Genomic DNA, 23865 nt, shown 5'->3' with positions numbered 1-23865 from the left:
TTGATCAGTTGAAGCAGTTGTTTCGCGCTGGGATTAACATGCCGTACAGCTGGTAGACAAGGGTTATTGACCATTGGTCTGGAACCTTGCTGGGATTCTTCCACCTCCGCATACAGCATATTCTCTGTCGTACGCAACTATGTAGTCTATGCAGCAACGGTAAGTGTAGCATGTACTGTAGCGATAGCTACAGAATGAGCGTTGGCCTCTAACTCTACATGTGTGTTTGGCCCTACAGGACAGCAGACCCCTGGACTCCGAGTTCCTGATGATGGACAGTAACGCCACTGCCCTGGCCGGGCCCAGCGCTTTCCAGATCCCCTACCTCATCAGGCAGAAGATCTGCAGCAGCCTGGACACGCCCTGCCCCAACGGAGCTGACTGGAGGCTGCTGGCCCAGAGACTCAAGCTGGACAGGTAGATACAGAAGCTACTGTACCCTTTGTTACATCACTATACCTTGCTGATCTAGAACATAGACTCATGCTGTGGACAGGCACACACAACTATTATACACTCACCGAACACTTTATTAGGAACACTGCTAATACTGGTTAGGGCCTCCCTTTGCTCTCAAAACAGCCTCAATTCTTTGTGGCTTTGATTCCACAAGATGTTGGAAACATTCCTTTGAGATTCTGATCCATGATGACATGATTGCATCACGCAATTCCTGCAGATTTTTCAGGTACACTTTCAAGCTGTGAATCTCCCGTTCTACCACACCGCAAAGGTGTTCTATTGGATTCAGATCCAGTGACTGGGAAGGCCACTGAAGAACACTGAACTCATTGTTGTCATGTTCGTCATGTTCACAAAACCAGTTTGAGATGACTTTTGCTTTGTGACATGCTGCATTATCATGCTGGAAGTAGCCATTAGAAGATGGGTAAATTGTGGCCAGGAAGGGATGCACATGGTCAGCAAATAGGCTGTGGCATTCAAGCAATGATTGATTTGCTATTAACGGGCCCAAAGTGTGCCAAGAAAACATTCCCCACACCATTACACCACCTCCACCATGAGAAGGTGGACAGGTGTTCCTAATGAAATGCTCAGTGAGTGTAGGTAATGTATGCTGCTGACTCCAAGACTCAAACTAGACATATAACTAGCCAATGCTCCCCTCATTATAGCACTGTACTGTACATACAGAGACTGCAACCTGACGGGTTAGCAGTTGCCAATCTCATGCTTGGGAATTGATGCATACCTCCCACACACCGAAACTATGGCGATTTCAGACAGAGACTTAGACAGGAACAGCTAGCGACTGTAGCTGGAGACAGAGAGGTTTGGGTGCTGTGCCCAATTCCAAAACAGGGACAAGTGCTTTCTCTCAGACTGTTACTTTCACATCCAACACTGGCTGCCTTTAACAGAAAGGAGCCAGAACATTGATCAATTATCTTCCCATTTAACTTCCTCCTTGTAATGGAATCAAGTAGGTCCACTTCATTTGTCCAATAAGCTTTATTTACTCCAATTAATTAGAAATTGAATTGGTGCAGTACAGGTTCAATTAGCAATGTTTTGCTCAACGTAATCGATTTCCATTTAGTTCTTTAAAGGGACAGCTCATCTGTTGTTTGAAGCGTTTTTTAAACAATCGTAACGATCACACGATTTCTACCGTAAATGCAGCCAAACTCTGTGTGTGTGTGTGTGTGTGTGTGTGTGTGTGTGTGTGTGTGTGTGTGCACGTGCGTGAGCAAGCCGAGTTTAATCGATAAAACACAAAATGTCAAGGACCTTGTATTTGATTTTGTCCACGAACAATGTGCAAATGGCTGTTTCTGCACAATGCAAGATAAGCTCATGTTTCACTCAGTAACGTGAACTAGTGTGGCTGACATACTGTAATCTCAGCACAGTGGGTTTTTTTCATATATATATATATATATGATAACAAAGGGAAATGATTGATTCACCGGCGCATTTTGCAACCATCGTTGTCTTTGTTGTGCCCTCCATTGCGTGGCAGCCCAGGAGTAGGTGCATGGTGATGCATTGTGTTCCTGTAAAATCCCATTTACCACAGATAGCGGATACTGATACATGCCATACGTTTCCCTGCCTGTCTGCTTCGGTATGGGACCCACACATCTCTGTCTGTATGTAAGATTATATTATTCCTTGTGTCTGTTGAAGTGATCGTCACGGCAGTAGGTTATTGTCGCCGCAGAGACGGAGAAGGGATGAGTCTCTTGCTGCATACTCCCCTCGACCGTCGTCAAGGTGAAACCGAAGGACTCGGGTGCCCCTATGTTCTCTCTGCCCCGCCAACCTTTGTGCTAGTTTTTTCACCCTGTGCTGGTGCCACATGTGTCATACACAACAACACTTGAAGCCCCAGACATTTGGAGAACAGAGAAAGGCCATTAGATGAAGCAAGCCACTTCAGGTACCAGTGGGATCGGCTCTGCCTCGACATCAAATGTACAGCTGGACGGGGGTCTCTGCTTTGTTGCTATTGATTGGGTTTGATCCAAAAGGTTCAGGTCAGAGACTGAAAAAGGTCACTTCCTTCTTAAAAGTGGGAACGTCCATTTAGGATTTAGATGGGAATTATATGGGATTTAAGCCTATCATCAAATACTAAGAGTGGGCCTGTGCTGTTGAAGGGAATGTGATAAGAGCTTCAAATGGTAAAACTGTTAACCGTAGCCTGATCTGTAGTAGGTTTCCAGGGATAAAGGAGCACAGAGAAGCACAGAGCGTTTCTGTACCTTGACAATCATTGTTTGCTGCACAGCAATTCACTAAGGGACAAAAACAGCAGCAAGGGACAAGAAACCACATAAGGGCAAGATTAGAGGAATAAAAAGATGAACAACAGCACATTATGGGTGATTGGATAAAAGATAGAGTAGAATGATGATAAATGAATCTTTTATCCTTTTGCGATGTGGAAGTACTATCATTCTCATGGCTAGATGAGCTTTATTCTTTATGATCATCCACTTATTGTAGGACTTATAGGAGAGTCGAAAGCAGCCGTCCCTGTGAACCAGTTCCCTATTCAATGCCAGTGCATTGATGACATGGGAAGGGTGCTGTGGTAAAATTGTGCATCAAACCCTCTTGTTAATCTCTTTCTCTGTTCTCTCTCGCTCTCCCTCTCTCTTCATCTCCTCTCCTCTCATCTCCTCTCAGGCACCTGAGCTTCTTCGCGTCCAAAGCAAGCCCCACCTCCCTAATCCTGGACCTGTGGGAGTCTCAACATTTCCACAGTGGAAACCTCAACCAGCTGGCCACTGTCATGGCCGACATCGGCAAGCAGGAGGCCATGATATTCCTGGTGTCGGACGGGGAGTGCTAGCCCAGAGAGGGAAGGACTGGGACAGGGTAGAGTACACTACACAGATACACATGCAAGGGAAGGGATTGAAGAAAAAAGAGAGGAGGAGAGGAACTAAACAAGGAACAGGGTTACATACATACATACACACATACATACATACATACATATGTGTGTATGTAGGGTTCATGTTTATTAGATTCTACATTCCTTTTCCCCCCCATTATGTCAAAGAACCAGGAAGCTACATGAATGCGTAGGCCGTGTGAATAGGTCCTGTAAGGTTTTTGTGTGACGTTTTTTGCCAGAGGAAATACTACAGGACTGTAGAGGACGTGGCATACAAACACCATAGCAGACAGGTGTGAACAGCCCTTTATGCTCATTCAAAAGACAAAGAGGTTTTAAATCAAGTTTAGCAGCTATGAAGGAATTAACTACAGCCTTGTTTATATCCAAGAGACTTGAGATGAGTTGGGGGGGAAAAAATGCATTTTGTACAAATTGGCCACACAATAAATGGCCGAAAGGGAGCAACGTGCAAAAATATTAATATTGCCGACGCCCATTATAAAAGGGATTTGTATCATCTCAAAACAAAACTTCAGATACGTTTAGAAAGAGACAAACAAATGAGATACATTTCTATTTCTGTCCACTTACCCTGAAATACAATAGCTGTGCGCCAGTCTTAGCCATCGCCACCCAGCTCAGAACTGTATATGCAATTGGCTACGTGATTTTGAAGGACAACAGATATTTTGACAAGGTCATCAGGGTCTATAAAATCCCCTTACTGTCCGTCACTAAAACCCAGAGGTGGAGGTAGAGGCTGGTGGAGGTAGAGGCTGGTGGAAGTAGGTGTTCAATCTCTCAATATGTCAATATGTATGTTTCTAACAAGACATGGAAAAAGAGCCAGATCAAATCATGGATTTTAGGTTTGCAATTGATCTTATGTCAGCACTTGAGAATACTTCTCATGAAGCTCTTGTTTGTACCCGTCCTGTTTTCCGTCCAGCAGATTTCACTATAGTGAGTGTAATGTCTTGATTCCGTGAGGCGCTCTACTGCTTTCCTGGTTTTAAATCAATATTTTCTACTTTTTGGTTCGTTGAACTGTTGGGGGAGAAATCAGCCATCTCTCAACCAATATTATATTCAACTTTACAAGTCATGTTCTGCTCACAGCTTGGGACGTAAATCTACCCATTTTTGTTTCATATGCAATATTACCAAATGTATCTTGGTGGTATTTCTGTATTTATGAAATTCCTCAGTTTATTATGGAGCCATAGAGCCGGAGGGCAATCTCCATGCATATATTTAAGTGCGACTGTCTTCAAAACTCATTTCTGAAACAGCATTTCCCTGTGATTACATTACTTCGGTGGGGGGGAAAAATGTTGTACATGAAGCATAGCCAGAAGGGAGGTTCAGCGGAGATCTCTTTCTCCATCATGAATTATATATATAATATAGATAACCTCCCTGCAGAAGATCTGCCAACAACAAATTATGATCACGAAATTACTCACTTAAACAGGAAGTTGCAGCTTTGTTTTCATTATTTATGATGTGTGTGTGGTCACACCTCTGATGCTCCGTTAAGCCTGCTTGTCTGAGAGAGTAATCATCGGGGCTTATTCGTAATGATTTACCTCCACACTGAATTGACCACAAACCAATTTTTTTTTCCAAGACAGCAAAAATAATGAAAGAGATCCACAAAACTCAGCTATTTGCCCCCAAAGCCCTGTAACTATCTTATCTTGTTATGGTGTGTTAAATTCATTCTTTCCTCAGCTCTGCATCATAACAATATAAGTTGTCTTTAAAACAAGCGGTTCATTTCCAGAGGTGTATAAGGTTATTATGAGTAAAGTCAATTTAGATATAATCCCCTCCGCCTCAGGGTTGCATGTAAAGTTGTCTCACAAAGTTGCAAAGAGAGCACTTTCTGTTAACTCCTTAATTCCTGCCACCACTATACCCACACACTCTCGTTCTTTGGCCTGTGAAAGACTCACAAGAGTGCGTCATGATTGTCAGATACCTGGAATGTACACTTCTGTTTTTATTTTCTGATGGACACAGAGACGGTCAGTAATATGCGACGGCCATTATCCTTTTTTAACCTCCGTTAACTGAGCTCATGCTTTTTCTAAGGTCAGCACTGATGAACACAAGCATTCTTTCTGATTTGCAGTTTTGTGAGTTCCACCAAACATGGCTAACCACAGCATATAGGACAAGGAGAGTTCTGCTCAGAAAAGAAACGAAACAGACTATTCCTTCTTTGTGTTGACGCTTCAAACTCTTTGACAACTTCACTACAAGTCCTGCATTTTCCATGTGGAAATAGTTCATCAAATGTAACATGTAAATACTTTTCTATATCAGGTGTGTGCTGTTACTTTACATACTGTATATCAGCAGACTTGGTAACCAAAGTTTTATGAATACCATTTGAGGCCACAACATCTTTTAACCCTTTCATGTATTTCAATATCATTTCCACACCCCTTGTTCACATGTATGCTACTGGTACATAGCTACATCTGTTTTGCCTTGGTATCTATCCTATATTGCTAATTTAATCAAAACAACTACAGTACTTTCCTAATTTCCTTGTCATTGTCTCGTTAGAAGCATTTTCATACTATTTGTTTGAGCAGTAATACAAGTCAAACGTTTATTATGTCACTTTGTATAGAAATGTAAATTATATTTTAATATGGAGCCAAAAAAATACACTTAACTGGCGCAACATTTGTCGAGTCTAACTAAGCGTGACGTGTTTGCCTATACTGTTCAATGGAGATCTAGCAGTGGAGACTTTCTGCAGTGTTAAGGGTTTAGAGACTGTTTTGCAAGACGTTTCTACACAATTTCTGTTTGTCTTTAATCTGCATATATGGCTCCCTGATTATTTCTATATAAGCATTTACAGTGTCATCCAATGTGAAATTGTGACAACCGCATAATGTACTACTACTGTGGAACTATCTGGGAACTAACTGGAGACAGGAAACACTATTGTACGACACTGACAATCCAGTGTTAACTGTACTAGACAACACTCATTTAGATGAGCAATGGCATTTTTCCAGTGAGATTGTGTGATTGTAGTTGTTATCAGTCCTTTCATTCTCAACCAGGATGTGTTTTCCAAGCACATTTTTGCAGTGTATTTCACCTCCCATTGGGACAATGGACCTCCCTCTGCAGATAGCATCTAACTTGTCTGACACAATCATCACAATCTGCTGTTACAGATGATAAATACAATTTCCCACACAACACGTCCTCTCTGCTTGAAAGCTCTATATGGCAGTACCTTCAATTGCATAGATGCTTTTTCAAGGTTTTTAACTCAACCGCAAGCGATGGAAAAGCTGATAGGTTTCACGACTGTACATCCCCTCAGTCACTCATTGCTATTCAGTGTCAAGAATGTGCGTGTGCGTGTTTGTGGGTGTGTGTGTGTGTATGTATTTGCGTTTCACTCTGACTGAATTCAATTTTCTTTTTTGAACTAAGAATAATGGAGTTCTGTACCTGTGAATGGTTTTCTATTTAGTTCCTTGATTCAATGTTCCTTGCCTTTCTGCAAGTCAAAAATGCTGTATTTATTACATGCCACAGCGCTTATGCAATTGTATAATTCTGTTTTTGTTTTGTAATCTTTATGTTCCTTATTGTCAATGTAAATTGTTGTCAAAACTTCTGTGGAGGGAGATTTTCTGTACTTTTTGGACAATGATATGGATTTGTGGGTAGAATTTTGGAAATTCGTTTCTAAGTGCTTTCAAGTATTTACTTGGCCTTATGTATATATCTATCTATGAAATTTCAGAAAGGTATGTATAGTAATTCAACCTGAAATCGATGTAAATAAATTATATATTGTTAAAACAAGGACTGAATCTTTTTACTCAGTGCAGAGGAAACCTTGGCAGCATGCCAGCATATCATTGGTTTGATTAAAAATTCATAGTTGACTTGGGTCTGACCTTGGGACCACATTCCTTGCTTAACAACCTGCAGTTTCAAAGTACCAGGACCAAGAGAAAAGGTTCTACGATGTGATCCGTGATGGATGCATTGATCACAGGGTGAAAACAGACCAAGCAAGACTGAAAACGATTTTATTGATTAAAAACATTATAACAATACAGCTCTTCTATCAATTATATAAAGGTGAATTAAACGTACTACTGTAAAGCTTAGAAAGGCACTTGATATACAATATTTCCATACAAAAAGGAATATAAAACCATGAGAAAAATTGTTTAATTCTATTATAATCCTATTATTTATTGAGCAGAGGTCAATGATGGGGGGGGGGGGATAGGGTCCAAACCATTACTATGATATCATGTGCAAACATACAAAATGGTTTCATATCCAGAAGGAACTCACTCTCTCTCTTTCTCTCTTTCTTTCTCAACGTTCTACACAAACATATTACATATAATAACACAAAATAATTTGGTTTCAAAACGGACCTCCCTATGCCATCAAACAACTACAGCCCCATTTGGAGACAAGTATATATAAATATTTGGTCAAGCAATACATACAGGCACGTGATACAGATCCAAATGGAGGATAGCATAAGCACAGTGGTAGACTCACAACTTCCATCACTTGATCCAATCACCTTGAAACACTAATCACATCAACAACAACAAAAACAGCTAGGGTCAGCTCTGTAGAAACAGCAGTTGTTGTTGTTGTTGTTCAAACTGGATTTGCCCCCCCAACCCTGATAACCAACTGAGGACGTCCCTCACATGACAGTGCTGCTTAAAAATACATATCTTCTTCTCGTTTACTTACTTTGATTACTTAGATTTACACCCCTTATGAATTAAAAATCACAACAACCGATGTGAAACATAATCTCAGTGTTTTGGGTCTATATGAAGTTTACATACAGTACAGTAACGAGAGCCAATGTTCAGAGTTGCAGGATACCTGCTCCACTTCACTGGAGTGCCATTATCTTAAGTACTGCAGTAGGAACAGCCACACAGGCGAGAGACTGGGACGGGGCCTTAAGTGGTGGAGGGGTCGTGAGAGATCGCTACGGTAATATCTCAGAGATGATTAGAGACTGAATGCCTCATTCAACTCAGAGGATGCTTGAGGACCAAAATGAGGATGAGATTAGCGGCGTAATAACCATATTTTACTGCACTAACAGGCACACCCAAACATGAATTGACATGGATGGATTTGTCTTTAACAGTCAACAAGAGGGGGAAGCATTAGAATTGCCGTGTGAAAATGACTTGCAGTTAAAAAAAAAAAATCGATTCAGGCAATGGATTGAAATGACTGGCTTACCAGGCCTGTTTTTTTGTTTTTTTCCCCAACACTACATGTAACATGAGAATAGTTCCAACAGTAGAGAAAGTGGCAGTCTTGACATCACGTTCCCTAGTTCTGATCCTGGTGAGAGAGGTTAATGTGTGTGACAGCAGCTGAGGGCTACAGAGTATGAGAGTCTGGTTTGCAGCAGAGCGGAGGAGTGGTGGTGGTGGTGTGGTGTGGTGTGTGTGTGTGTGTGTGTGTGTGGTGTGTGTGTGGTGTGTGTGTGTGTGGTGTGGTGTGTGTGCCGTGTATGTGTGTGTACAGGGGGCTGGGTGAAGAGGACGGTGATGGTTCCTTCCCCTCTAAAGCACCTCTCTCTTACACTGGAGCAAACGCATGGCCTTTACACAGGGGCTTATCCTTCTTAGAGTAGAATGTCTTCCCCTCAAGGTTGATCTGACAGAGCTGTGGAGGGGGGGAGAGAGAGAGAGAGAGAGAGAGAGAGAGAGAAGGGAAGTAAGACAGTTATATGGTGAGAGAGATGTGAGGGAAGAGATGAATATGCAGACAGATGGGAAGATGAAGAGTGGGAGGGAAGATGGAGAGTGGGAGGGAGAGAAAGAAAGAGAGAGAGAGCATAAGTGACATCATGGCTAATGTGAATCAACAAAATGCAGCCTTCTGCTGAGCAGCTGGTTCACATTATTTACTTTGCCTTTATTTACCTCTCATAACACGCTCCCCCAGAGAGTGAGGGAGAGCGGGAGAGAGAGAGAGAAATATGCCCTGGGATGATGAGTCAGAGGCGATATTTCTGATGGCATTGTGCAGCAAAGACAGCCAGAGACGGGGCTGAGGTAGCCGACAGGGGCCAGATGAATCTAAATGACTTACAGCACAGACGAAGCATGTGTCATGCCAGCTGTAGCCCAGGGCCTCCAGGAAGCGATCCCCTGCATCAATCTTAAAGTCACAGCCGTGGCACTTGGTGCCAAACATCTTCTCATAGTCTGAGGAGAGAGAGAGAGGGGTAAAGGGGGAGAGAGAGAGGAAGAGGGGGAGAGAGAGGGAGAGAGGGAGGGAGGGAGGGAGGGAGAGAGAGAGAGACAAAGAGAAAGGTGAGGCAACCATAGGCATCAGCAAAACGGTTTTCTCTGTTTTGGTCTGAGCCAGAAAAAACATCAATGGGCTAAAGCAAGGGACTTGCATTAAGGTGGTCCCCGCATGTAGGGGAGAGATTAGGACAAGGGGAAATTGCTCCAGATACTCAACTGGATTGTCCCAGTTCTTTCATTACGGTGACTTGAGGAAAGTGGCAGGCTTTAGTGCCACTACTCAGAGCGAGTGGGTGAGAGCTGCACAATCCCCGAGAAGCTGCTGAGACAGCAGAATGTTTATCAACGCTAAAGGCATTATTCAGAATAAGAGCGCTCAAGTTGTGGGTTGGCTACTGATAAAAACAGCAATCCACTCCTGGGCACTAGGAGCGGTGGGGACGTGCTCTGACCCGTTAAATCATTTACTGCACAATAGCACCCCGCCATGCACCATTCATAAAGGCCAATAGAGAAACACATCAGTAAACTCGGCTAAGTAGATTACATGAGATGAAGTCATCATGCATCTTGAGGGACTGTGGGATGCACCAGACACAGTCTGTCAGCCTCACGTGAGAGAGAGTGGATGAGAGCACTAGGATGTGGGGTTTTAAAAAATCATCATTTGTTGAAAGACCAGATCCATCGGTTGAAAATATTACAGTCGTAGGTTGCATTCAATGAAGTCAGAGCAGTTTGCTGAATGTCATTGCCTATTCAGCAAACACACTTCATCATAAATCACATTCACTGCCACTGATTAATGAGAAGGTACCAGGCACTGGCCTAGTTTGTGACCTACAGTTTTTCCATGTAACGAATAGCCTCATGTGAGGATGATGCAGCTGTGGTAGGTTTTCTAGCTGTAGCCGTCAACAGAAAGACCCTTCCCCTTCTGTGTACACAGATCTATCGGTGGAAGCAATATGGTGGAAGCTCCCCAGAAACTGACTGAAAGACTAGGTAGAGCCATCACCCGGAAAAAAACCGGATTTCTTCAGATCGGCAAACACAGAGTGAGTCAGGGCTCAGGGTGGGTGTTTCTGCACCAGGCCATGGGGTGTGGGACTGACTGCATGTGGCCGGGCTCCTGGTGGTCTCTAGAGGCCATGGAGTCTCACCTCTCTCACAGTAAGGCTCTCCCTCCTCCATGTAGAAGGCCTGGTTCCTGATGGGGGCCTTGCAGGCAGCACACATGAAGCACTGGACATGGTAGGTCATCTTCAGGGCATGCATGATCTCCTGCAGGAGGAGGAGAGGAGTGAGGTGTCAGGTCTTCGAGAGTGCACACACAATCTATTCTGCTTGAAAAGATAGTGGTATTTTTCGGTTCAGAAATGGTACTTGCAGCACTGGTAAGTGCTGTGATGGTTAAAAGACACAGTGAAATGGACCTCACCCCTGTGATCTTCTTCTTGCATTTGGCACAGTTGGGAGCATAGCGGTTATCATAGCACTTAGTACAGTACACAGACCCCCTCTCCTCGAAGAAGCCCCCCTCTTCCAGAACCACCTTACACTGGGAACACGTAAACTCCTCTGGGTGCCAGGAACGGCCCAGCGCTACCAGGTACCGGCCCCTGCAACACATATACACACACACACACACATACACACACACTTAGAGGAGCACAGCTGGGATCAACTACAGGGGTTTCTACTTCTTGCTGTGAAAATGACAAGGCCTGCTCAAATGGGAATATCAGGTCTAACAAAGATAGACATGACTAACAACATTAATTTAACAGTCCTGAACTTGGATGACCTGGCACATTTTAGAAACTGGACCTATTTCTTTAAGAATAAGCATTAACCAGAAAGTTGCACGGAAGAACAACAAGCTGCTGGAGTAAACAGATAGGGGGCAGTATAGTCCCACCTAATGATCTTGTTGCAGGCGCCACAAAGTGGGGTCCTTCCGCTGTCCTCGGGTGCCTGTTGCGCTGCCTGCAGGATGGAGCTGCGGTTCTGCATGGGGGTGGGCTGGGCGGGCTGCCGGTGCTGGGTCAGAACTGTGCTGGTCTTGTCTGGGTGGTAGCGGTCGGCAAAGCCTTTGTCTGTCACCCAGGGGGGTCGACAGGCTGGGCCTGAACTAGCTGCCGCTGGGTTAGGGTCTGGAGCAACCAGAGACACACATGGAAACAGGCATAAAACGCAAGATAATAACACTGAACCAGTTTATCTACTGTGGTAATAATATAATAATAATAATAATAATAATAATAATAATAATAATAAATGCCATTAAGCTGACACTTTTATCCAAAGTGTCTTACATTGCAGTGAGTGCATACATTTCAGTATATATGGTCCCAGCAGGAATCAAACCCACAACCTAAGCATTGTTAGCGCCATGCTCTACCAACTGAGCCACAGAGGACCACAGAGGTATTGTCTCCTGCTTACTATTGACACAACAACCAGCCCTGGCGGCCCTACTTGCCTCTCTGAGGGCGTTGCTGCTACAGGCTAAAATAGTGACCTTAAAATAGGTTGGCTGGAGCAACATAAATATCTATAACATTTATAGACATGCCTTCCACGCATCAATACTTAGCAGGTGGAAACGCAAGGTGCCCCCGGTCACATCAGTAATTTGAACCCTGGAGTGATAACCTGTAGGTCTTCCACATCTTACTGCACCTCACACACTCACTGTGCATGATGTTATATCGCACTAACTCTCCTCTGAGGCTCAGTTGGTAGAGCACGGCGCTAACAACGCTTAGGTTGTGGGTTTGATTCCTGCTGGGACCATATATACTGAAATGTATGCACTCACTGCAATGTAAGTCGCTTTGGATAAAAGTGTCAGCTAAATGGCATATATTACTAACTGTATGGGTCTGTCTTGTGTCATTGCTGTACACTGTATGTGGTAAGAACGGTGCTCCTAACCATGCTGCAGCTGGGAATGAATTCCACCAACCTCCGTTGTGGCAATAACATTATTTTGCATGTTATATAATTTGTGTATGGTTGTCTTAACTCACCGTCAGGTTTGTCTGCTACTTGGGCCTTGGCAGGTGATGGAGTTGGTTTGTGACTGTGGGAAGATATACATCTGACTTAGAAGCACGCCTGACTGTAGTGTTACTATGGTGATGTGGGAAAACTTCATAACGAAGCACCCTAGCAGCCATGGCTCCCTGCCACCACCACCGTAGGTTTGTTGTGGAACGAGCAACATCAATCATCTAGGGAGATAGCATTCACCACAGATCATTGCTATGTATTTTTCTTTTTGTGGCTGTATTTACTTCTAAAAGGTGCAGGACAAGTCATAAAAAGTGAAACAGGAGGAGTTGATGCATTAGGTGGTATTCTGCAACACATTTTGGTGTATGTGGTGTCTACAGTCTGAAGCTTTACCAAGCACCATGCTCTTGAATGTTGATCACATGCCTATGGATAGACCACTACTGGTATATCTGACTCTGAACAAAGAAAAAGAAAAAGAAAAAAAAGAAAAAACACCAAAAGAATCAGACAAAGTATGACAAATATCCATATTCACTTCAATAGTGAGTGAAGACGTGGCTGTGCAGATGTCAGCGTCTTATTTTAGAAATATAACCACAAATTAAATTCATACCCTCTATATGGTACTGTTATGAAGTCCAATTATTAACCTGAATTGCATCATTTTTCCATAGTTACATCAAAACCCTGCCTTTGGGGCATTTTGTGTTTACATTGTCTTGGGTGCCATTTGCTCTGAGTTAGGGCAAGATGATGCAATCATTTCTCATTTGGAAGAGAAAAGACTCAAAACGTACATGAAAGGAAGTGAATCACACCTTTGATCATGCTCTCCTTGAAAACCTCTTTCATAAATGCATCCTCCACTTGCCTGTATCTCTATCAGTGTCACTTACAAATCTTATCTTACAAAGTGGTAAACGTATTTTGGCATTTGGCATAGGCCTACAGTATGTTGAGTGACATGCATCAGGTGAATACACTGTAAGTGGATAAACAAGCGGACACACTGTAAGGACAGTTATCACACACTCATGTCAAGTACTTTAAAGTCTGATGAAAACCACGACGTAATCCAATCCAATACAAGGTGAAAGTGCAGCAGAGAAGAAAGACAGGACAGGACAGAGAGGCAGACGGGCTGTTTTTCCAGATGTTTTATGTATTTGATGACAGCGGAAAAAACAAACAGTACAGATTTATCTTCCCTTTCTTTCTTATTAGAGGGAGAAGCCCTAAAAGATGAAGAGCTCAGAAAAATGAAAACAGTAAAAGGATGCAGAACTCAAAACACAGAGCGATGAGAAGAGGGAGAGAGAGCTCACAGATCAAAGGAGGGACTGAACTACAGAATCAGAGTGGAATAAAGAACGGTGGGTCCCACAGCTGAGACCCCCCTCCCTCCCCCCTCCCTCCCCTGTTAAGATTACTCTGAGTAGCAGTCTGAAACAGGGAACACAACTACAGAACACAAGGGTATTCACATCATGGTGTTTACAACATTCATCCACTCCTATGCAGAAGGGAACTTGACAGTTAGGCTCAGTATGCAAAGGTTCCACTTAGGGCTTTGAGATCTAGGCAGCATTTCTTCTATTATTATTATTTTTTTTTAAAACTTATTTTTCCATCCCCCTCTTCCCCCCCCCCCCTTCTGTTTCTCGGCGAGCGAGTTTTACTGCCGTTGCGTAGGGGGCTATCGTTGTCGGTTTGTCGTAGTCGTGTTGCTATCGCGAGCAGGCTCTGGCTCGAGCCCTGCCCCCCCCCTCCCGCGCGTCGCCATGGAGACGTTCAGGATTTGATATTAAGGGCGCGTGCGGACCTCTCGTGGTGCCAGTCCCTCAGACGGGCATAACGAGGACTCTGAATCTCAGTGAGGAACTTTTCCCTAATCACAGACAGAGAGAGAGGGACAGAGAGAGAGGGACAGGGACAGAAAGACATAGAGATAGAGGAACAGGGGCAGATGAGAGAGAGAGAGAAAGGAGTGTAAAAGGGAGGGAGGGAAGGAGAAAGGGACAGGGAAAAAAAGACAGGAAATAAAAGGTCAGGAGAAATGTGACAGCTTTGAAAGGAAAGAAAGATCTCTCTCCGATAATTCAACATGCAATGGAAAATCACATCACCACTCGATGTATAAAGAAATTCTGTATATTCATGTACACTATACTGTATACATAAATTATTACATGGTATCTATATTTCATGACAGTATATCTCACACCACACACACACAAGCAGCTGAAATAAGTACTGTAGCTGAACTATCATTCAACTATTAGGATTCAATAGTTGAGTTCAACTATTCAGACATTGAGTCTTCAACTTGAGCTTTAACACACAGGCCCGTTAGCAGCACACCCCACACGCTTGTCTGCTGGAAGCAGATGAATGAAATAACGGTGTACAACTATGAGTTGCGTCAGTAGCGTCAGCTGCAACACACACAGAGGTTTTACCTGGCCCTCTTCATGTTTTCATCATCTGGGTCCTGCACTGAGAGATCCAGGAGAAACACACGTCAGAACGCCCCAATGACACAGAGCGCGCGTCCACGCGCACAGCAACACACACACACACACCTTTTCCAACATTCAAAACACACAAAAGCGACACACAAAAATCTCTCAAGATCCTCCTGGACAACCTGCATCTAGAGATGTCCATGATAGCAGACGAAACCAGATCAGGCCACACCTTCCCATCTCTTCTATAGACTCACTACTGCAAGTGAACCCCAAAGGGCCATGTCCTGTTTGTGATCCTGTTCTCTCCCCCCCTCCGGAACACTGTGGACTCTGTCACCCCTCTCTCTTCCCTCCATCTCCTCTCCCCACCCCCGAAGATCCTCTCCCTCTCCCTGAGGCCCCGTGTCAACAACCTCTCTCTGAACCACTCCTATCTTTTCCCCTCTGACCCCTTTTCCTGCGAGCCCCACCCCCCTGTCTCCTGTCTCTCCCTCTCTCCCTCTCTCTCTCTGACTTACTGAAGTCGGTGCCTGTGAGCTGGGCCAGGATACGGAAGGAGCGGGACTGGGTCGTGCCGGTGCGGGGCTGCCAGTCCTGAGTGTCCTCGATCAGCCTCTTCTTGCTGCGGTCGTTGGGGATGAAACAGGGAATGCCGTCCACCCGCAGACCGTACCTACACACACACGGCCGTCACCACGGGAGGGTTAACACACCCTGATTCCCGAGGGAAATGATAGCCACACCAGCACCATTTCCATGCACCACCAACTACCTAGCTCTTCCGCTACAGTGGACACTGAAATGGTCATAAAAGATGCTCATCCCTATTTAGTGTTGACTCTTCATACAAAACACACACTCAATATTCTAGATTATCAGCTTTGCTCTCATTAGCATCCAAAAACTGCATACCTGCATCCAAATACTGCATACCCTGTCTATAAACATGTTGTGTCAATGTTAGATCAACTGTACACGCAAGCATTGCACCAAAGCATAACACAAGTGAATTCATTAAATTAAGGAAGGAATCAGTAAGTACACCCGGCCAAATAGGGCCATCATTGTCTGGCCATGGTTAAAAGGATGGAAGTAAAGTTGCTTTTCTAATGACTTCATTAGTATCCCTGCCTTTCACCCTTACTCTAACCATAACCCTAACACATACAGTACCAGTCAAAGGTTTAAACACACCTTCTCATTCAATGGTTTTCTACATTGTAGATTAATATTGAAGACATCACACATATGGAATTATCTAGTAAACAAAAAAAGTGTTAAACAAACCATAATATGTTTTATATTTTAAATTCTTCAAAGTAGCCACCTTTTGCTTTGATGGCAGCTTTGCACACTCTCGGCAAGGTGTGTCCAAACTTTTGACTGGTACTGTACATTCAGAACAACGTTGTAACATTTTGCCACTTGTGTCTAGAATTTATGTATCATCATCACAGGCCAGAGGCCAGTCTACAGGACATGCAAGTGTCCCTTACTTGAGCTCAGGGGGGATCCCATCATAGTAAACTTCACCCCTACAGAGCGGAGAAGTGAAGAGAAGAGGAGGGAGAGAGGAGGAGGGAGAGAAGAGGAGGGAGAGAGGAGGAGGGAGAGAGGAGGAGGGAGAGAAGAGGAGGGAGAGAGGAGGAGGGAGAGAAGAGGAGGGAGAGAGGAGGAGGGAGAGAGGAGGAGGGAGAGAGGAGGAGGGTGGAAACATAAAGGACATGAGAGGAGGACAGAAGACAGAGGGAGCAGATAAAAGGATAGAATGCAGAAAGAAGAGGAGGAAGTTTGAATCAAAGGCGAAAGAAAGTTGAAGCTGTTAGTTGAGGTTTAAATAGCATTTTCTAAATGAACCCTGGAAATGAGACCCTAAGCTTGAGGTTCAGTACAGACAAACACACGTTTCCTTGCCCAGACGCACTCTACGTAAATATTCTAATTAGATTCAGAATAAAAATTATAATAATAATAATAATAATAATCAATCTGGTACTAAGCCTGCAGGTAGAGATTCACTAATTACAAATTTCAAGTTACTCAGCTTCTACAAAAGGGGATGGAGGTTAATTAAGTGAGAATGAACAGTATTTTCGCAGGCAATCAAGCAGTAATTTTTTCAGTCAGGTACAGTAAATGAAGAAAACCGTGTTTACTAACTTGTCACAAGCTTCCATCTGCAGAATGAAAGAAGAAACAGAGAGAGAAGCAGACAGAGGGGAAAAGGTCAGTCAAGGAAAAATAAAAGAGACAGAAAGTGTCAAAAAAATGACAACAGTTGTAGACAACAACCAGGAGACAAAAATACGTTTTTGTGAGACACAGAAAAACATGCGGGAGGTGACAAGAGAGACAGGCTGTTATTGTCGATAAGGCTTTAGAACAACAGAAAGGCGGCATTGTGGGGCAAGTGAAACGCAGGCAGCGTCTCTTCCTCCCCCTCATCTACTGTACAACAAATTCTAATTAACACGTGTTTGTCTAACTCTTCCAACTGCTGTCTGGCAAAGACGGTGTAAGGTGTAATAGTCCTGTACATACTCAAAACACTAATTTCCAATTAACACCAGAAACTCAAATATTTCCATTGTGCACACTAACACCTAGGCAATAATGTTGAATGTCATGGCAGTGATGCATCACCAGGGGTATGATGGATCTTTGTGCAAACACACCAAACCTGCTTCAGTACGACAAGCCTAGACATTGGACACATTCTCCAAATGTCAAAATACTACACCCACAACCACTCCGCTTGAGCTAGCCGCAGATTCCACCAGCTCTGCACAATGATTAAGCCTTTCCTGTCATTTAACAGTTTAGTATGAATAGAGTTTAGTTTCAGGACACTCCAGAAGATCAGGTTGCTTCCTAAACCATTCAGGATTATACAGTACATTGCCATACCAACTGTAGCATATTAAAATCACCTAAATCATGAGGAGAAAAGAGCTAATTTAATCAGGTGCCAAGGGTAATGCGTGTTTATTCCACTGAATTAGTGCAACAACAGGGGGTTGACTGAACTGACACCTGTTTGTGGTTAACCCAACTTGTTGTTCCCTCATTTGGCTCGGCAACAATGTAGCGATGTTGAATGCACCTTGGCAAATGTATTTACAAAATGGCCACTGGGAAAAAGTGCTCTATCTAGCCAGCTGCTCGGGCAAAGAAAGCAGCAGGTTTGCCTACAGGTCCATGTGAGGCCTCTCCAAGTAAGGCAGTTCAAGGTAATCCAGCACCGGCGCAGTAAAAGCTCAGCAAATTTTATGGGAGGGGTCCTGAGTGTGGCTAAATACAGCAGCAGACAACATCATGCCAAAAGTCAGACGTCAACTCTTCCCCCAACTATGAGACCATGGACCAGGCTGCCCACAGCAGGGACGGACCACTGATTCAACTTTATGGTCACCCTAAAGAACCTGATCATTTATGTTGCACAGTCTCCTTATAGTCGACATGGAACATCAGTTGTTTTGATACATTTAGAAATCCTTGTAAACTTTGGAGTAAAACTATTTTTTATATATCCCCTGTCTGTGGTGTGCTCGAACACTCACTTGAATGATTTTGCAGGAGAAAAAAAATACCAGCGGTAAACCATGACTTGCGTTTGAAATGTCATTCCTTCAGTCTCAGATGTAGTTAGGAGTCCAGACAACAGAACATTTCAGTTTGCATGTGCTTAACACAACACAGGGATGAAACAAGAGGAGCGGCTTTGAAACACATGGAGGTTTTTGAAAACAAACCACCGTTCTGCCAAAACAACAAATGAAAAACTGAAAGATCGAAGGCCAAACAAGCCCTTGGAACTTGTAAAGACATAAAGGTTCTCTTTTCCAACCACACAGGAATGTTTACTGAGGAATAATAATTGCATTGCGGACAAAATGGATTCTCTGTAGCCAATACAGAACAACATATTCTTAGCATTTGGTCAGTCAAAACTCCACTTGAATCCAAAACTGACCAAGTAAACACATTGATATATTGTAGAGGGCAAAGGAGTCCTGCATCAGAATCAATGATGTCATCTAAGATGTGTACAATCTTAAATCACGGTACTCACTACCTTTAAAAGGCACAATCAGCCATTCCCAATCAACAAAGAAGGTTCTATGGCTGACTCACTTTCAGTGTCGAGATTTAACCCTCAACATAAAAGAGGCCATCCTTAAACACAAATGTAGACTTAATAGTCAACAAAAAAAAAAACTGTACCGTAAAAACTACTCGCTTCATCTCTAAGCAGAGTGGTCTTTGTTTGTCTGTCTATTTGTTTGTTTGTTTGTTCACCTACCCGTTGTGTGGCTGCTGCATGCTGGCGTTGGCCTGTGAACCTGCGGTGTTAAGCTTAGGGGCGTACGCCACAGGTTTAATGACCGGCCCAGTGTTACCGCCGCCCGCCGCAAACGGCCGTGCCATCTTGTTAATGGCCGTGCTGGGGGCGAAGGAGTACCTGGGCTGAACTGAGGCGGGAGCGAGCGAGTCCTATAAAAAGGTGTGAGAGAGGGAGATAAAGAAAACCACCGCAAACAACATGCGATTAGACACGGCACACACACACACACACACACACACACACACAACAGTTAACAGTCACATTTCAGTTTCACAATCCCAGATCTGCCGTTTAGAAACCTCCAACCAGAACCTAATCATTTTTCCCCCAGCAAGTAATGACTATATGTCGCAAGAACGGGTGCCGTCAAGGCCAGCTGAATATTCTCTGTGCGTAGGGAGGAAGTGCTTAGGACCTGTGAAAAAAACAGCTAATTGTCTGACTGATATTTATCTTGGAAGCCAGCCAGCTGTCCAAGAGATGTTCTTTTACCGCTGACTAGAAGCCGCAACGCTCGGCGCCGAAGTGTTAACTTGACGTTACGCTTATCTTCAAATGGGTATGCTCATTAGTCTGAGTGTTGTTCAGCGTGCCTGAGGGAGTTGTTACTGACTTCTCCTGTCCAGCAGGTGGAAGATGTTCATGCGGCATGTTTATGCCTTCAATCCAAAAGGTACAGCATTTCTTTCTTTGCATCATCGTGAGTACATTGAAGTCAATGGTGGTTCTGTTATGACGGCACACCGTGTTGTCCTGTACCGGTCACACATGACTCGATCTGGGATTGTGCAAGTCCTTACAAACGGTCTTTGTGGACACCGCTCAGACAGTCACTCAAATGACAGGTGCAATATTCATTCCATTCAACAAACAAACCAATCATCTCAGGACTGACTGACGCTTCTGTAACGTGCACTGTGGACCCCCCCAGAGATCTTCAACGGTGATCGACTCCGAGTGTCTCTAAATGCAGAATGACGTACATTGTCGAGACCACTGGGAGGCATCAAGTCTCAAATTTCATCATCCGTCACCACATCGCACTAATAGGCCGTGGGGAATACGTAAGCACTCCTCCAACAGGCTGGGTATGTACTGTATGTTTGGACCAGGAAAGGGAGAGGAATGTATTTATGGTCTAGTAAATCTGGGGGATTTGGTGATTCACGTCATGAAAGCATCAGTGTCTTTGTGGTGGGGTGGGAGGTCAAGAAAACACAGACGAGAGTCTTACTTTCTGTTCTCCTCCTGCGTTGAAAGCTCTGGAAGAAAGACAAAGAAAAACCAGAATTAGAACATAGTTACATTCTAAAACTCATATACTTTCACGAAGTATAATGAAGTACAGTAATTTATGCAGCATAAAACCACTTATTTATTAATTAACTGACTGGAAAAACAGGCTGTGTCTTAATGTGAATGTTGACTCTTGATAGCTCTGAATTAGAAAAAAAATGTAGCCTTCTATTCTGGTCTCATTTAATTTGCATTCACTTACATGTATGTCACTTATATGTATGCCATATGCCACACATGCTTTGTTTAAATTACAACTTAAGTGTTCTTTAGAAGTTGGTTGAGAAAAAAAAGATTATATTACAATAAGAAGTTATCTCCCTTTCCTATTTTCTAAGATGCAAATAACAAATGTAGATATTTCTGGCTACATATATTGTGCCATGATGTTATGCACTGCTCCAATCCATCCGAGATTCAAATTACACATTGGCTCTTGGGGGTTCTATACATAGCGGGCTACAGCAATGTTCATTTCCATCACTTATGGCTGTGCATGTTAACACAGTCTCAAAGGGAACCCTGGTTTATCATCAGAATGGCCTGCATTCCCACAATTCTAACTCTGAATCCATCCAACACCTCTACCTCATGTCCCTATCCTTACAGAAATCCCCCGGCTGCAGTGGGGTTAAGCCTGGATGAGCCGGACCCACGGCCACACACATTCTATTATGAGCGTATGGCTGTAAACACAGACACACACACACACACACACACAGACACACACACACAGACACACAGACACACACGACAATGGACAATGCTTCCTGTGACTCTGCATACCCACTCATTACGGCCTGCCTGGCCGCTGACAGACCAGCATTCTACACAGGATGACAAAGTACAACAAGGCTGTCTAAGATAGAGAGAGAAAGCAAGCGGGAGAAAGGAGAGAGGAGGAGGCTGATATGACTGTCAGAGTTGTAGGAAATAAATGACAAGTTAAGCGGCTGCAACCGTCAGAGTAAGTTCAAAGTACCTCAGCTGAACTAATGTGTTGGAGTGGAGACACATTTCACAACACAGCAATGGTGTCAGGTGTCAAGTGTTTGACATCCAATATGGTATGGGAAACAGAAAACACAGCAGTTACTGGATGTGTGTGTGTGTGTGTGTGTGTGTGTGTGTGTGTGTTTCTTTTGGCAATTCGAACGCAACTGAAAAACAGCAGGAGAAAGGCAGAGCCTCTGGGAATAAATCCGATGCCTTAATGAACTGAGTCTGACCTGGACTGAAACCTCATCCACTCCCTTTATGCAATCATTTCCCCTACATTTCAAGACTCATTATTTCTCGCTAATGCAGCACCATTGCCAAATAACAGTCTGTGATCTCAGAGAGAGCTCATCAAACTGACCCAGAGAACATCATTTTATTGTCAAGGTCGTATCTATCAACATATTCAAGCCACATCCTCTAAGCAGGTCACTGACAGGAAAACAGTGAAATACGGGCCCACTGTGCCCCTAGGGATTATGAATGACGGGTTGCAGGGTGGGGCTTCTCCCCTTCACCATTTACTTTCACTCTTTGTTTTCCCACTTCCTAGAGAAAGATTAATGGATAAAAAAAACTAACCGTCTGCACACAAAAACTAGATGATACTCTATCATATCCCTTGAATATAATTAGGTTCTAAACCGAACAATACCCCATAATTCATAACGATTGCGCTGTCCTCCCATGTTAAGGCAACTGGAAACTGTGGAAGCTTCCGAAAACTAGGGGGAAGAAAATAGAAATAAACAATTGGTGTCACGTCTCGCGTCAACAAGTGCTTTAAAACGCAACTCGAACAGGAGCTCGTCATCAAGGTGACAGACTATTAGAAAGAGAGGGGGATGAGGAAAGAGAAAGAGAGAGAAGAGTGTGACAGAAAGAAGAGGAGGAATGTGCATTGTTTAGTTTCTCTAGAAGGATCAGAGACTTGAAGGGAAGAAACAACAAGTGGGAAGAAAGGTATGTCTGCTGCTAAGCAAACAGGCTGGCTTGTACAGACCTGTCAAATCAATGACACCACGCCCCAGAGCTGAGATATACTCAATACTCAACACTGCAAATACACTGGGGACCCATATGTTCAGTACATCAACACTGAACAAACACTTAGCCACACACACACACACACACGCACGAACGCACGCACGCAACACACGCACACACACTTCCTCTCCTCCCGGCTCAGCGCTGAGTAGATAATGCGTTATCGTTAGTGTTGACGTGTAATACCATAGCTAACATCCGCGCAGTGTTCATTTCAGCTTCCTCTACAGAAAGTTTCCTGGGAAGGGAAAACTAAGCCTACATGATCACCGGATAGATCTACAATGAACAGGGAGGAAATGATAACAAGGCTTTTTTTTTTTATATGCTGACGCATACACACCTGCCACACAACCTGGCCAAAGCATACTCTGTTTGTTCAAGACAGAGGTCTTAAATCTTAAAACGTGGCCCTGAATTCACTGACCCACTTTTGTGAGGTGGCCCTAAGCTTTTGGGCAAACTCCATTTAAACCCAGCGGTCGTTCACCACAAACACAGACTGGATCCCAGGCCAGGCCGGGCAGACAGCACTAGAGAGCAGGCCCCTAATAACAGAGTACATCTGGTCCAGGAAGACCAACCCTCCTCCCTGTCATGCATCTCGCATCATCACAGACCATTACACGTCTGGTTCTATTACTCAGGCCTTTAACCAGAGCCATGACACTCATCCCTGTTCCAGATGAGGCCTGTTACTGTCTCCCCCTCTCTCGTCTCTGTTACTGTCTCCCCCTCTCTCGTCTCTCCCACTCCACTTCTGGTCTGTTTAGGCTATAGTGTGTGACCTCTTCCTACAGGAAAAGCCGGCCGAGTCAGCAAGAGGCCTGGCTGTTTATGTCATGGGAAATGTGTCTCAGAGTACAGTACCAGTCAAAAGTTTGGACACACCTTGCCAAGAGTGTGCAAAGCTGTCATCAAAGCAAAAGGTGGCTACTTTGAAGAATCTAAAATATATATATATATTCTGGTTTGTTTAACACTTTTTTGTTTACTACATAATTCCAT

General features: G+C 43.8%; 2 protein-coding genes across 5 annotated transcripts in view; one reads left to right on the top strand and one right to left on the bottom strand.

Annotated features, from left to right (window-relative positions):
• The window catches only part of unc5a (unc-5 netrin receptor A), a gene marked incomplete at both ends in the record, with an annotated part of 114111 nt that extends 110789 nt beyond the window's left edge, over positions 1 to 3322 (top strand). The window contains 2 exons of the mRNA XM_083686693.1: positions 239 to 417; positions 3157 to 3322. Of these exons, the coding sequence (XP_083542819.1) occupies positions 239 to 417; positions 3157 to 3322 (345 nt within the window). The remainder of the gene's footprint in view (positions 1 to 238; positions 418 to 3156) is intronic.
• Positions 3323 to 7438: 4116 nt separating this feature from the next.
• Positions 7439 to 23865, bottom strand: part of pdlim7 (PDZ and LIM domain 7) — a 30082-nt gene continuing 13655 nt past the window's right edge. For 3 of the 4 annotated variants that reach the window (XM_083686183.1, XM_083686185.1, XM_083686184.1), the window contains exons 4-11: positions 20750 to 20777; positions 19474 to 19664; positions 12714 to 12766; positions 11600 to 11834; positions 11120 to 11300; positions 10842 to 10962; positions 9518 to 9633; positions 7439 to 9088 (exon numbers count right to left, since the gene is read on the bottom strand). In XM_083686183.1, coding sequence (XP_083542309.1) covers positions 9002 to 9088; positions 9518 to 9633; positions 10842 to 10962; positions 11120 to 11300; positions 11600 to 11834; positions 12714 to 12766; positions 19474 to 19664; positions 20750 to 20777 — 1012 coding nt within the window. In that variant the 3' untranslated portion in view covers positions 7439 to 9001. Of the gene's footprint in view, positions 9089 to 9517; positions 9634 to 10841; positions 10963 to 11119; positions 11301 to 11599; positions 11835 to 12713; positions 12767 to 15161; positions 15199 to 15688; positions 15844 to 19473; positions 19665 to 20749; positions 20778 to 23865 lie in introns of all 4 variants that reach the window. The other variant, XM_083686186.1, reaches the window with a different exon arrangement.

This window comes from Argentina silus (assembly GCF_951799395.1).
Source record: "Argentina silus genome assembly, chromosome: 15".
NCBI lineage: Eukaryota > Metazoa > Chordata > Actinopteri > Argentiniformes > Argentinidae > Argentina > Argentina silus.
The sequence above is the reverse complement of the archived record's forward strand: the minus strand, read 5'-3'. Positions and strand labels throughout refer to the sequence as shown.